General features: G+C 52.6%; 1 protein-coding gene across 1 annotated transcript; it reads left to right on the top strand.

Annotated features, from left to right (window-relative positions):
• The first annotated feature begins 1,613 nt into the window (after positions 1-1,613).
• LOC130295222 (RNA-binding protein 8A) lies at positions 1,614-13,414 on the top strand. Its single transcript, XM_056545739.1, has 6 exons — positions 1,614-1,771; positions 1,849-1,908; positions 7,248-7,325; positions 7,729-7,865; positions 8,067-8,203; positions 13,056-13,414. Exons 1-6 carry the CDS (start codon positions 1,705-1,707, stop codon positions 13,099-13,101), a joined length of 525 nt encoding a protein of 174 aa, XP_056401714.1. The 5' UTR covers positions 1,614-1,704; the 3' UTR covers positions 13,102-13,414.
• The last annotated feature ends 2,272 nt before the right edge of the window (positions 13,415-15,686 follow it).

Genomic DNA, 15,686 nt, shown 5'->3' with positions numbered 1-15,686 from the left:
ATCAGTATCCGCCGCTGTTTGTATGGCAGTATACGCAAAAATAAAAAAAATATTTCTACAAAAAAAAAAAAGTTTATTTATTAAGGGCCACCCGCCATCTCCTATACAGGGCCCCGCACCCACCTTTTTAAAGGGGCACTCCACTGGAAATCATCTTATCCCCTATCCAAAGGGGACCTGATGCTGGGGACCCCCACGATCTACGGGCCTTCAGTCGCCCCCTTTCTGGTCACCAGATGTAACTGCACTGTAATCACTCATACAGTCGCTGGATGTAATTGCACTGTAATCACATACACGGTTACCAGATGTAACTGCACTGCAACCTTTTACATGGTCACATTAAGCAACTGCACTGTAATCACTCATACAGTCGCCAGATGTAACTGCACTGTAATCTCTTACACGGTCACTGGATGTAACTGCACTGTAATCTTTCATATGGTCACCGGATGTAAATGCACTGTCATCACAAACACGGTTGTCGGATGTAACTTCACTGTAATCACTTACACGGTCACCAGATGTAACTGCACTGTACTCCTTCACTGGATGCAACTGCACTGTAATCACTCATACGGTCTCCAGCTGTAACTGCACTGTAACCTCTTACATGGTCACTGTAAGCAACTGCACTGTAATCATTCATATGGTCACCGGATGTAATTGCCCTGTAATCTCTTACATGGTCACCTTATTCAACTGCACTGTAATCACTCATACGGTCTCCAGCTGTAACTGCACTGTAACCTCTTACATGGTCACTGTAAGCAACTGCACTGTAATCATTCATATGGTCACCGGATGTAATTGCCCTGTAATCTCTTACATGGTCACCTTATTCAACTGCGCTGTAATCACTCATACGGTCTCCGGCTGTAACTGCACTGTAACCTCTTACATGGTCACTGTAAGCAACTGCACTGTAATCATTCATATGGTCACTGGATGTAATTACCCTGTAATCTCTTACATGGTCACCTTATTCAACTGCACTGTAATCACTCATACGGTCACCGGATGGAACTGCTCTGTAATCACTTAGATGTTTGTCGGATGTGTCTGCACTGTAATCACTTACATGGCCGCCGGATTCTGTTTAATTCTAAGCCGGTTACTGTATGTGGTTAGAGGCAAAACAAAAAATAATTGGTGCAGCATACTACGTGCGCCCTAAAATGTGTTACTCTTTGCATTCTCTAAATATTGGGAGGTATCAGAGGTAAATCCCTCAGGTCTACAAACTGTGCGACCTCAAGATGCTGCGAAACTACAACTCCCAGCGTGCCCGGACAGCCAACAGCATGCTGGGAGTTGTAGTTTTGCAGCATCTGGAGGTGGCACAGTTTGGAGACCACTGCTGTATATAATGTCCGAAATGACGTCACTAAGGTAATGACGTATAATCACAGACCCGCCCTCTGAATGACGTCACTGAATACAATATAATGGCTACCAGGCCTTATCATAAGAAAGAGACCACCATCCCCCGCACAGGCCCCGGTGTGTCATCTGTTATCTATCCGCTATATAGGCTGCCGCTCTGTGACCTTCCCAATATGGCGTCTTCCTCCCACCTGAACGTCACTTCCGCCCCCGTTGGAGCGTTACGTCACCCGCGTGCGCCGGAAGTCTGCAGTTTTCTGGCCTCCGTCGCTCAGTTTCCCCACTCTCGGCGCCGCACAGACCCCGCACTCAGCAGCCATGGCCGATGTCCTGGATCTACACGAGGCCGGAGGCGAAGACTTCGCCATGGACGAGGATGGTGACGGTGAGGGGGGCAGTCATGTGACCGGAGCGGGGGCTGCCCGGTGTGAGTGACGCTGATCTCTTGTCTTTCTTCCCTAGAGAGCATCCACAAGCTGAAGGAGAAGGCGAAGAAGAGGAAGGGCAGAGGCTTCGGGGCAGGTGAGGTGGACTACAACTCCCAGCAAGTTTACTGTAGGCATCATAGACCAGTGTTACCCCAACCTGTATAACTACAACTCCCAGCAAGTTCACTGTAGGCATCATAGACCAGTGTTCCCCCAACCTGTATAACTACAACTCCCAGCAAGTTCACTGTAGGCATCATAGACCAGTGTTACCCCAACCTGTATAACTACAACTCCCAGCAAGTTCACTGTAGGCATCATAGACCAGTGTTACCCCAACCTGTATAACTACAACTCCCAGCAAGTTCACTGTAGGCATCATAGACCAGTGTTACCCCAACCTGTATAACTACAACTCCCAGCAAGTTCACTGTAGGCATCATAGACCAGTGTTACCCCAACCTGTATAACTACAACTCCCAGCATTTTCACTGTAGGCATCACAGACCAGTGTTCCCCCAACCTGTATAACTACAACTCCCAGCATTTTCACTGTAGGCATCATAGACCAGTGTTCCCCCAACCTGTATAACTACAACTCCCAGCAAGTTCACTGTAGGCATCATAGACCAGTGTTACCCCCAACCTGTATAACTACAACTCCCAGCAAGTTCACTGTAGGCATCATAGACCAGTGTTCCCAAACCTGTATAACTACAACTCCCAGCAAGTTCACTGTAGGCATCATAGACCAGTGTTACCCCAACCTGTATAACTACAACTCCCAGCAAGTTCACTGTAGGCATCATAGACCAGTGTTACCCCAACCTGTATAACTACAACTCCCAGCAAGTTCACTGTAGGCATCATAGACCAGTGTTACCCCAACCTGTATAACTACAACTCCCAGCATTTTCACTGTAGGCATCACAGACCAGTGTTCCCCCAACCTGTATAACTACAACTCCCAGCATTTTCACTGTAGGCATCATAGACCAGTGTTCCCCCAACCTGTATAACTACAACTCCCAGCAAGTTCACTGTAGGCATCATAGACCAGTGTTACCCCCAACCTGTATAACTACAACTCCCAGCAAGTTCACTGTAGGCATCATAGACCAGTGCTCCCCAACCTGTATAACTACAACTCCCAGCAAGTTCACTGTAGGCATCATAGACCAGTGTTACCCACAACCTGTATAACTACAACTCCCAGCAAGTTCACTGTAGGCATCATAGACCAGTGTTCCCCCAACCTGTATAACTACAACTCCCAGCAAGTTCACTGTAGGCATCATAGACCAGTGTACCCCCAACCTGTATAACTACAACTCCCAGCAAGTTCACTGTAGGCATCATAGACCAGTGTTCCCCAACTTGTATAACTACAACTCCCAGCAAGTTCACTGTAGACATCATAGACCAGTGTTCCCCCAACCTGTATAACTACAACTCCCAGCAAGTTCACTGTAGACATCATAGACCAGTGTTACCCCAACCTGTATAACTACAACTCCCAGCAAGTTCACTGTAGGCATCATAGACCAGTGTTACCCCAACCTGTATAACTACAACTCCCAGCAAGTTCACTGTAGGCATCATAGACCAGTGTTCCCCCAACCTGTATAACTACAACTCCCATAATGGGGGAGATTTATCAAAACCTGTGGAGGCAGAGTCGCCCATAGCAACCAATCAGATCGCTTCTCTCATTCTTGGCAACTGGGAAACTTAGTCTCTCCAAAGGTTTTGATATATCTTCCCCACTGCTGCAGTTCACTGCGCCCCCTACAGGTGGTATATAGATATAGCCCTAGGTTGTTACACAACTACAACTCCCATCATGCTTCTGTTCACTAGCGCCCCCTATGGTTATCCCAAAGATATAGCAGTGTACTCAGCCTCATACTTCTGTTCACTAGCGCCCCCTATGGTTATCCCAAAGATATAGCAGTGTCCCCAGCCTCATACTTCTGTTCACTAGCGCCCCCTATGGTTATCCCAAAGATATAGCAGTGTCCCCAGCCTCATGCTTCTGTTCACTAGCGCCCCCTATGGTTATCCCAAAGATATAGCAGTGTACTCAGCCTCATACTTCTGTTCACTAGCGCCCCCTATGGTTATCCCAAAGATATAGCAGTGTCCCCAGCCTCATACTTCTGTTCACTAGCGCCCCCTATGGTTATCCCATAGATATAGCAGTGCCCCACAGCCTCATACTTCTGTTCACTAGCGCCCCCTATGGTTATCCCATAGATATAGCAGTGTCCCCAGCCTCATACTTCTGTTCACTAGCGCCCCCTATGGTTATCCCAAAGATATAGCAGTGTCCCCAGCCTCATACTTCTGTTCACTAGCGCCCCCTATGGTTATCCCAAAGATATAGCAGTGTCCTCAGCCTCATACTTCTGTTCACTAGCGTCCCCTATGGTTATCCCAAAGATATAGCAGTGTCCCACAGCCTTATACTTCTGTTCACTAGCGTCCCCTATGGTTATCCCAAAGATATAGCAGTGTCCCACAGCCTTATACTTCTGTTCACTAGCGCCCCCTATGGTTATCCCAAAGATATAGCAGTGTCCCACAGCCTCATACTTCTGTTCACTAGCGCCCCCTATGGTTATCCCATAGATATAGCAGTGTCCCACAGCCTTTCTAGCTGTTACAAGACTACAACTCCCATCATGCTTCTGTTCACTAGCGTCCCCTATGGCTTTTATGGTTCAGTGTTAATTACCCCAAGATCCTACAGCTGGTGCACAACTACCACTCCCAGCATGCCGCTGTTATAGATAAGTTGTTTCCTAACTGTAGACCCCCAGCTGTTGCAAAACTACAACTCCCAGCATACCCGGACAGCCAATGGCTGTCTGGGTGTGCTGGGAGTTGTGGTTTTTCTATATCATATGTGACTGATATCAGCCGCTCCTCTTATAACGCTCCAGTACTGATATAATCTCTATATATTACATCATATGTGATGATATCAGCCGCTCCTCTAACGCTCCAGTACTGATATAATCTCTATATATTACATCATATGTGATATCAGCCGCTCCTCTTATAACGCTCCAGTACTGATATAATCTCTATATATTACATCATATGTGATATCAGCCGCTCCTCTTATAACGCTCCAGTACTGATATAATCTCTATATATTACATCATATGTGATATCAGCCGCTCCTCTTATAACGCTCCAGTACTGATATAACCTCTATATATTACATCATATGTGATGCTATCAGCTGCTCCTCTTATAACACTCCAGTACTGATATAACCTCTATATATTACATCATATGTGAGGATATCAGCCGCTCCTCTTATAACGCTCCAGTACTGATATAATCTCTATATATTACATCATATGTGATGATATCAGCCGCTCCTCTTATAACGCTCCAGTACTGATATAATCTCTATATATTACATCATATGTGATGATATCAGCCGCTCCTCTTATAACGCTCCAGTACTGATATAACCTCTATATTACATCATATGTGATGATATCAGCCGCTCCTCTTATAACGCTCCAGTACTGATATAACCTCTATATATTACATCATATGTGACTGATATCATCCGCTCCTCTTATAACGCTCCAGTACTGATATAACCTCTATATATTACATCATATGTGATGATATCAGCCGCTCCTCTTATAACGCTCCAGTACTGATATAACCTCTATATATTACATCATATGTGATATCAGCCGCTCCTCTTATAACGCTCCAGTACTGATATAATCTCTATATATTACATCATATGTGATGATATCAGCCGCTCCTCTTATAACGCTCCAGTACTGATATAACCTCTATATATTACATCATATGTGATGATATCAGCCGCTCCTCTAACGCTCCAGTACTGATATAACCTCTATATATTACATCATATGTGATGATATCAGCCGCTCCTCTTATAACACTCCAGTACTGATATAATCTCTATATATTACATCATATGTGATATCAGCCGCTCCTCTTATAACGCTCCAGTACTGATATAATCTCTATATATTACATCATATGTGACTGATATCAGCCGCTCCTCTTATAACGCTCCAGTACTGATATAACCTCTATATATTACATCATATGTGATGATATCATCCGCTCCTCTTATAATGCTCCAGTACTGATATAACCTCTATATATTACATCATATGTGATGATATCAGCCGCTCCTCTTATAACGCTCCAGTACTGATATAACCTCTATATATTACATCATATGTGATATCAGCCGCTCCTCTTATAACGCTCCAGTACTGATATAACCTCTATATATTACATCATATGTGATGATATCAGCCGCTCCTCTTATAACGCTCCAGTACTGATATAACCTCTATATATTACATCATATGTGACTGATATCAGCCGCTCCTCTTATAACGCTCCAGTACTGATATAACCTCTATATATTACATCATATGTGATATCAGCCGCTCCTCTTATAACACTCCAGTACTGATATAATCTCTATATATTACATCATATGTGATATCAGCCGCTCCTCTTATAACGCTCCAGTACTGATATCAGTCACATATGATGTAATATATAGAGGTTATATCAGTACTGGAGCGTTATAAGAGGAGCGGCTGATATCATCACATATGATGTAATATATAGAGGTTATATCAGTACTGGAGCGTTATAAGAGGAGCAGCTGATAGCATCACATATGATGTAATATATAGAGGTTATATCAGTACTGGAGTGTTATAAGAGGAGCGGCTGATATCATCACATATGATGTAATATATAGAGGTTATATCAGTACTGGAGCGTTATAAGAGGAGCAGCTGATAGCATCACATATGATGTAATATATAGAGGTTATATCAGTACTGGAGCGTTATAAGAGGATGATATCAGTCACATATGATGTAATATATAGAGGTTATATCAGTCCTGGAGCGTTATAAGAGGAGCGGCTGATATCATCACATATGATGTAATATATAGAGGTTATATCAGTACTGGAGCGTTATAAGAGGAGCGGCTGATATCATCACATATGATGTAATATATAGAGGTTATATCAGTACTGGAGCGTTATAAGAGGAGCGGCTGATATCACATATGATGTAATATATAGAGGTTATATCAGTACTGGAGCGTTATAAGAGGAGCGGCTGATATCATCACATATGATGTAATATATAGAGGTTATATCAGTACTGGAGCGTTATAAGAGGAGCGGCTGATATCACATATGATGTAATATATAGAGATTATATCAGCCGCTCCTCTTATAACGCTCCAGTACTGATATAATCTCTATATATTACATCATATGTGATATCAGCCGCTCCTCTTATAGGTGTACAGGCCCTTTAAGGCACTACTGTTTTATTGCTGATACTAATCTTTATAGGGTCTTGTTATAATTCCCCCCTGTCTTCTGTACAGAGGAGGGCTCCCGGGCCCGGATCAGAGAGGACTATGACAGTGTGGAGCAGGACGGGGATGAGCCCGGACCTCAGAGATGTAAGTAATTTCCCTTCTCACTTGTAATGTCTTAAAGGGGCAGCGTCCACCACATGTGGGTACCCCAAATCCCCTCATTGGGTAATGCCCCTGCGGTCCTTGGGGTTGGTCTTAGTCTTCCAAAACATGGATCCTATAAGTATGGGGACCATACACTATGCTGGACCTGCTGGGCTGGGAACCCTCTACTACAATAATAATGTGCAGCTTAAAGGGGTTAACAAGGATAAGAAAACGTAGCATGTAGTGCTGCAGTACCAGAGACAACCTGTGGACAGGAGTGGTGCTGTTTTTCCTTCTCCTGGATAACCCTTTTAAGATGTTTGATGCGGAGTCTTCAGTGCTGATAGTAATGGCGGCTGTGGCGGTGATCTCCATGATACATGTTCTTCCTCCCCCTCAGCGGTCGAGGGCTGGATCCTGTTTGTCACCGGAGTCCACGAGGAGGCCACGGAGGAGGACATCCACGATAAATTTGGGGAATTCGGGGAGATCAAGAACGTCCACTTGAACCTGGACCGGAGGACGGGGTACCTGAAGGTAAGAGGAGTGTCTGGGGCAGTGTCTACCCACCAAGGGGGACTTCACAGCTGTTACAAAACTACAAATCCCAGTATGCCCGGACAGCCTTTGGCTGTCTGGACATGCTGGGAGTTGTAGTTTTGCAACAGCGGGTGGCACCCTGGTTGGCCGTTGCATTGTCTTACAGTGGTGACCGGACTCCGGCTTCTCCCCCTGTAGGGTTACGCGCTGGTGGAGTACGAGACTTACAAAGAAGCCCTGGCCGCTATGGACGGACTGAACGGACAGGACATGATGGGGCAGCCGATTAATGTGGACTGGGGCTTCGTCCGGGGACCCCCAAAAGGAAAGAGACGGTAAGGAGCCCACACTGGGTTATGTCTGATACTTATCATAGGGCTTGTGAGGTGGGTCACTTTATGAGGGATGTTTAGACCCATGGATCCTACTGCTTCTGTCCTTACACTCCACTCACCTTGAACTCCAATTACATGCCTCACACTACGCTCCCGTCCCCTACGTCCTTACACGCCTCACACTACACTCCCGTCCCCTACGTCCTTACACGCCTCACGCTACGCTCCCGTCCCCTACGTCCTTACACGCCTCACGCAATGCTCCCATCCCCTACGCCCTTACACGCCTCACGCAATGCTCCCATCCCCTATGCCCTTACACGCCTCACACTACACTCCCATCCCTTATGTACTTACACTGCACTCCCGTCCACTACATCCTTACACAACTCACACTACGGCTTTACACTGCGCTCCCATCCCCCTATGTCTTTACACGCCTCACACTACACTCCCATCCCCTACGGGTGGTCAGGCTGGGCGGCGTTGCTGGGGATGGGGCGGTCAGGTTGGGCGGAGTTGTTCTGGGATGGGGCAGTCAGGTTGGGCGGCGTTGCTTTGGGATGGGGCGGTCAGCCTGGGCGGCGTTGTTCTGGGATGGGGCGGTTAGGCTGGGAGGCGTTGTTCTGGGATGGGGCGGTCAGGCTGGGAGGCGTTGTTCTGGGATGGGGCGGTCAGGTTGGGCGTCGTTGCTTTGGGATGGGGCGGTCAGGCTGGGCAGCGTTGTTCTGGGATGGGGTGGTCAGGTTGGGCGGCGTTGCTTTGGGATGGGGCGGTCAGGCTGGGCAGCGTTGTTCTGGGATGGGGCGGTCAGGTTGGGCGGCGTTGCTTTGGGATGGGGCGGTCAGCCTGGGTGGCGTTGTTCTGGGATGGGGCGGTCAGCCTGGGCGGCGTTGCTTTGGGATGGGGCGGTCAGGTTGGGCGGCGTTGCTTTGGGATGGGGCGGTCAGGTTGGGCGGAGTTGTTCTGGGATGGGGCGGTCAGGTTGGGCGGAGTTGTTCTGGGATGGGGCGGTCAGGTTGGGCGGAGTTGTTCTGGGATGGGGCGGTCAGGTTGGGCGGCGTTGCTTTGGGATGGGGCGGTCAGCCTGGGTGGCGTTGTTCTGGGATGGGGCGGTCAGGCTGGGCGGCGTTGTTCTGGGATGGGGCGGTCAGGCTGGGCGGCGTTGTTCTGGGATGGGGCGGTCAGGTTGGGTGGCGTTGCTTTGGGATGGGGCGGTCAGCCTGGGTGGCGTTACTTTGGGATGGGGCGGTCAGCCTGGGCGGCGTTGCTCTGGGATGGGGCGGTCAGCCTGGGCGGCGTTGCTTTGGGATGGGGCGGTCAGGTTGGGCGGCGTTGCTTTGGGATGGGGCGGTCAGGCTGGGCGGCGTTGTTCTGGGATGGGGCGGTCAGGTTGGGCGGCGTTGTTCTGGGATGGGGCGGTCAGGTTGGGCGGCGTTGTTCTGGGATGGGGCGGTCAGGTTGGGCGGCGTTGCTTTGGGATGGGGCGGTCAGGCTGGGCGGCGTTGTTCTGGGATGGGGCGGTCAGGTTGGGCGGCGTTGTTCTGGGATGGGGCGGTCAGGTTGGGCGGCGTTGTTCTGGGATGGGGCGGTCAGGTTGGGCGGCGTTGTTCTGGGATGGGGCGGTCAGGTTGGGCGGCGTTGTTCTGGGATGGGGCGGTCAGGTTGGGCGGCGTTGTTCTGGGATGGGGCGGTCAGGTTGGGCGGCGTTGTTCTGGGATGGGGCGGTCAGGTTGGGCGGCGTTGTTCTGGGATGGGGCGGTCAGGTTGGGCGGCGTTGTTCTGGGATGGGGCAGTCAGGTTGGGCGGCGTTGTTCTGGGATGGGGCGGTCAGGCTGGGCGGCGTTGTTCTGGGATGGGGCGGTCAGGCTGGGCGGCGTTGTTCTGGGATGGGGCGGTCAGGTTGGGTGGCGTTGTTCTGGGATGGGGCGGTCAGCCTGGGCGGCGTTGCTTTGGGATGGGGCGGTCAGGTTGGGCGGCGTTGCTTTGGGATGGGGCGGTCAGGTTGGGCGGCGTTGCTTTGGGATGGGGCGGTCAGCCTGGGTGGCGTTGTTCTGGGATGGGGCGGTCAGGCTGGGCGGCGTTGTTCTGGGATGGGGCGGTCAGGCTGGGCGGCGTTGTTCTGGGATGGGGCGGTCAGGTTGGGTGGCGTTGCTTTGGGATGGGGCGGTCAGCCTGGGTGGCGTTACTTTGGGATGGGGCGGTCAGCCTGGGCGGCGTTGCTCTGGGATGGGGCGGTCAGCCTGGGCGGCGTTGCTTTGGGATGGGGCGGTCAGGTTGGGCGGCGTTGCTTTGGGATGGGGCGGTCAGGCTGGGCGGCGTTGTTCTGGGATGGGGCGGTCAGGTTGGGCGGCGTTGTTCTGGGATGGGGCGGTCAGGTTGGGCGGCGTTGTTCTGGGATGGGGCGGTCAGGTTGGGCGGCGTTGCTTTGGGATGGGGCGGTCAGGCTGGGCGGCGTTGTTCTGGGATGGGGCGGTCAGGTTGGGCGGCGTTGTTCTGGGATGGGGCGGTCAGGTTGGGCGGCGTTGTTCTGGGATGGGGCGGTCAGGTTGGGCGGCGTTGTTCTGGGATGGGGCGGTCAGGTTGGGCGGCGTTGTTCTGGGATGGGGCGGTCAGGTTGGGCGGCGTTGTTCTGGGATGGGGCGGTCAGGTTGGGCGGCGTTGTTCTGGGATGGGGCGGTCAGGTTGGGCGGCGTTGTTCTGGGATGGGGCGGTCAGGTTGGGCGGCGTTGTTCTGGGATGGGGCAGTCAGGTTGGGCGGCGTTGTTCTGGGATGGGGCGGTCAGGCTGGGCGGCGTTGTTCTGGGATGGGGCGGTCAGGCTGGGCGGCGTTGTTCTGGGATGGGGCGGTCAGGTTGGGTGGCGTTGTTCTGGGATGGGGCGGTCAGCCTGGGCGGCGTTGCTTTGGGATGGGGCGGTCAGGTTGGGCGGCGTTGCTTTGGGATGGGGTGGTCAGGCTGGGCGGCGTTGTTCTGGGATGGGGCGGTCAGGTTGGGCGGCGTTGTTCTGGGATGGGGCGGTCAGGTTGGGCGGCGTTGTTCTGGGATGGGGCGGTCAGGTTGGGCGGCGTTGTTCTGGGATGGGGCGGTCAGGTTGGGTGGCGTTGTTCTGGGATGGGGCGGTCAGGTTGGGCGGCGTTGTTCTGGGATGGGGCGGTCAGGCTGGGCGGCGTTGTTCTGGGATGGGGCGGTCAGGCTGGGCGGCGTTGTTCTGGGATGGGGCGGTCAGCCTGGGTGGCGTTGCTTTGGGATGGGGCGGTCAGCCTGGGTGGCGTTGCTTTGGGATGGGGCGGTCAGCCTGGGCGGCGTTGCTCTGGGATGGGGCGGTCAGCCTGGGCGGCGTTGCTTTGGGATGGGGCGGTCAGGTTGGGCGGCGTTGCTTTGGGATGGGGTGGTCAGGCTGGGCGGCGTTGTTCTGGGATGGGGCGGTCAGGTTGGGCGGCGTTGTTCTGGGATGGGGCGGTCAGGTTGGGCGGCGTTGTTCTGGGATGGGGCGGTCAGCCTGGGTGGCGTTGCTTTGGGATGGGGCGGTCAGCCTGGGCGGCGTTGCTTTGGGATGGGGCGGTCAGCCTGGGCGGCGTTGCTTTGGGATGGGGTGGTCAGGCTGGGCGGCGTTGTTCTGGGATGGGGCGGTCAGGTTGGGCGGCGTTGTTCTGGGATGGGGCGGTCAGGTTGGGCGGCGTTGTTCTGGGATGGGGCGGTCAGGTTGGGCGGCGTTGTTCTGGGATGGGGCGGTCAGGTTGGGCGGCGTTGTTCTGGGATGGGGCGGTCAGGTTGGGCGGCGTTGTTCTGGGATGGGGCGGTCAGGTTGGGCGGCGTTGTTCTGGGATGGGGCGGTCAGGTTGGGCGGCGTTGTTCTGGGATGGGGCGGTCAGGTTGGGCGGCGTTGTTCTGGGATGGGGCGGTCAGGTTGGGCGGCGTTGTTCTGGGATGGGGCGGTCAGGTTGGGCGGCGTTGTTCTGGGATGGGGCGGTCAGGCTGGGCGGCGTTGTTCTGGGATGGGGCGGTCAGGCTGGGCGGCGTTGTTCTGGGATGGGGCGGTCAGGCTGGGCGGCGTTGTTCTGGGATGGGGCGGTCAGGCTGGGCGGCGTTGTTCTGGGATGGGGCGGTCAGGCTGGGCGGCGTTGTTCTGGGATGGGGCGGTCAGGCTGGGCGGCGGTGCTTTGGGATGGGGCGGTCAGGTTGCGCGGGGCGGTCAGGTTGGGCGGAGTTGCTGGGGATGGGGCGGTCAACCTGGGCGGCGTTGCTGGGGATGGGGCGGTCAACCTGGGCGGCGTTGCTGGGGATGGGGCGGTCAACCTGGGCGGCGTTGCTGGGGATGGGGCGGTCAGGTTGGACGGCGTTGCTTTGGGATGGGGCGGTCAGGCTGGGCGGCGTTGCTGGGGATGGGGCGGTCAACCTGGGCGGCGTTGCTGGGGATGGGGCGGTCAACCTGGGCGGCGTTGCTGGGGATGGGGCGGTCAACCTGGGCGGCGTTGCTGGGGATGGGGCGGTCAACCTGGGCGGCGTTGCTGGGGATGGGGCGGTCAGGTTGGGCGGCGTTGCTTTGGGATGGGGCGGTCAGGCTGGGCGGCGTTGCTGGGGATGGGGCGGTCAACCTGGGCGGCGTTGCTGGGGATGGGGCGGTCAACCTGGGCGGCGTTGCTGGGGATGGGGCGGTCAGGTTGGGCGGCGTTGCTTTGGGATGGGGCGGTCAGGCTGGGCGGCGTTGCTGGGGATGGGGCGGTCAACCTGGGCGGCGTTGCTGGGGATGGGGCGGTCAACCTGGGCGGCGTTGCTGGGGCGGTCAGGTTGGGCGGCGTTGCTGGGGATGTGATCATGTGATGATTTCTTGTATTCTGGTTGTTTTTCAGAAGTGGTCGCAGGAGGAGCCGGAGCCCGGACAGGAGGAGGCGCTAGATCTCTCCCCGATCCCCGGCTGATGGTTTTTGTTTTTTTCCCGCTTTTTTATTGTATAATTTCTTAGTTAATTTTGCAGTTTTAAACATTGAGGTGATTTTTGTTTTGCGCTCCTCGTTTCCTGGGTCATGTGGTCCATGTGGACCTGATGGGTAGATACCACAGAGGCCAGAGCGGCAGTCAGGACTCTCCTTGTAAGGTGGTCGGCCTGCGGGGGGCGCCGTGTGACCATGAAGACTCCTTACTTATTCTCCTTATTATGATGGAACGTTCTGTACATTGTCTTCCGAATAAAGTCTTTTAAGTTACATTGTATTTGTGTGATTTGCAATGATTCCTTTTAATCCGATGGTTACCAACCAGGGTGCCTCCAGCTGTTACAAAACTGCAACCCCCAGCATGCACGGACAGCCAACGGCTGTCCGGGCATGCTGGGAGTTGTAGTTTTCCAACATCATTGCAGCCGGTCTTGGTGAATTAGTAAGTATCTGTGCCTCTAGATGGCGCCATCACTGAGCATCCTGTATAGACCAGGGTTTCCCAACCAGGGTGCCTCCAGCTGTTGTGAAAGTATGACTCCCAGCACGCCCGGGTACCCCCCCCCCCCCCCCCCCCCCCTTTCACCTTTTGTCCTTATGTCTCTGCCACTTTCCTGGAATATGGAATAAAGAAGAATCCATCGGCCTGTGGTGAGGGCCCTGCACTTCTTCTATACGTTGTACATGTTGGATGCGTCTATTGCGGTGGAGACTCGGGGGCCGTGTACGTCACCAGCAGGGCCGGGTTCTTCCTCATATGCAGTTATGTAATGTTCATATACAGAGACATGGAGGCTCTAATGGGGAGATTTATCAAAACCCGTCCAGAGGAAAAGTTTGAGTTGCCCATAGCAACCAATCAGATCGCTGCTTTCATTTTTAACAAGGCCTCTGCAAAATGAAAGAAGCGATCTGATTGGTTGCTATGGGCAACTCGGCAACTTTTCCTTTGGACGGTTTTGATAAATCTCCCCCAAGACCCTGTTGAGTACTTTGAGCCTGGGTACAGGGGAGTGTAATGAAGGGATGGGAGAGTGTAATGAAGGGATATGGGAGTGATAAGAGACATGGGGTGTAATGTGCAGACAGGAGAGTGTAATGAAGGGATGGGAAAGTGAAGAGACATGGGGTGTAATGTGTAGACAGGGGAGTGTAATGTGTAGACAGGAGAGTGTAATGACCGGCCGGGGGGAAGGGATAACAGATATGGGGTCTATTGTGTAGACGGGAGCGTGTAATGAGGAGACTGGAGGTATAATGAAGAGACTGGGTGTAATGAAGAGACTGGGTGTTAGTAATGGGGAGACAGAGTGTAATAAAGGGACTGGAGGTCTAACCAAGACGGAGGGGGTGTAATGGAGTGACGGGAGAGTGTAATGAAGAGACGGGGTAATAACAGACAGGAGAATGTAAGGAAGGGACTGGAGGTATAATGTAGAGACTGGGTGTAATGAAGGGGTGTAATGGGGTGACTGGAGGAATAATGTAGAGACTGGGTGTAATGGGGAGACGAGGTATAATGTAGAGACTGGGTGTAATGAAGGGGTGTAATGGGGAGACGAGGTATAATGTAGAGACTGGGTGTAATGAAGAGAAATGGGGGGTATGGCGAGGGGGGGGGGGGGTGTGTAATGAAGGGGTCACCTTCTGGATGGTGGACAAGGAAACTGGGAGCTTCTCGGACATGTGGGATGATCTGTCTGGGCCTCTGGAGCTTGTTCACCTTGTTTGTCGTCATGTGATCACTGCTCCCAACATCCCGATCAGAACGGCCTAGATGGCGGAAATTCATCTAAACCACCACCCTGCTCCCCTCTGTCTGATGATGTGCCCCCCCCCCCCCCCCTCTCTGTCATCTGGATAAAGTGCATCGTAGAGTCATGTCCAGCAGTCACCAATCTCTCACCAACAGGTACACTACCCAAAAGTAGCCTCTGAGAGCCTTTTTATATATATATATATATATATATATATATATATATAGGGCAGTCGGGGAAGCACTTTTTATGCCCTATTGTGGCAGGACCCAGAGTCTGATCAGATGGTGAGTTTTGCACTGATCCTACATTATGTGGGCGCGTTGTTTGTTTCTTCAGTATTATGGCTGGAGAGATGTGATGTGAGTCACCGACTAATTCCTGGAATTCATGGCAGATCGTGGGCGGCCGCGTCCGTGTCATTACTGGCACAATCAATATGTGGTGGGCATGTACAAGGCTCGCGCTGTATGACCCATCCCTCTGCGCTGATCATCTCACCCACGCCACATAGACTCTATACGTCAATTGTCTCAAACCGTGGCCCTCCTGATGTTGCAAAACTTCAACTCCCAGCATGCCTGGACAGCCAACGGCTGTCCGGGCATGCTGGGAGTGGAGGTTTTGCAAAAGGGAAGCCTTGATTTACCTTTCACGATCAGTATGGATCCTCTGGAGGAGGCAGACAGGTGTTTGGCTGTCCGGGCATGCCGGGAGTTTAAGTTTTGCAACATCTGGAGGGCCGCAGCTTGAGATCTCTGGTATACATATGTGTCTGCTGGATATTTAG

This window comes from Hyla sarda, chromosome 11 (assembly GCF_029499605.1).
Source record: "Hyla sarda isolate aHylSar1 chromosome 11, aHylSar1.hap1, whole genome shotgun sequence".
Taxonomy (NCBI): Eukaryota; Metazoa; Chordata; class Amphibia; order Anura; family Hylidae; genus Hyla; species Hyla sarda.
This window is presented reverse-complemented; position numbering and strand designations above follow the sequence as displayed.

Coding starts and splice junctions, on each gene's coding strand:
- LOC130295222 (XM_056545739.1), top strand. CDS start 1,705: ATGGCCGATGTCCTGGATCTACACGAGGCCGGAGGCGAAGACTTCGCC. Junction 7,866..8,066: donor GGAGGACGGGGTACCTGAAG/GTAAGAGGAGTG, acceptor CTCCCCCTGTAG/GGTTACGCGCTGGTGGAGTA. Junction 8,204..13,055: donor CCCCCAAAAGGAAAGAGACG/GTAAGGAGCCCA, acceptor GTTGTTTTTCAG/AAGTGGTCGCAGGAGGAGCC.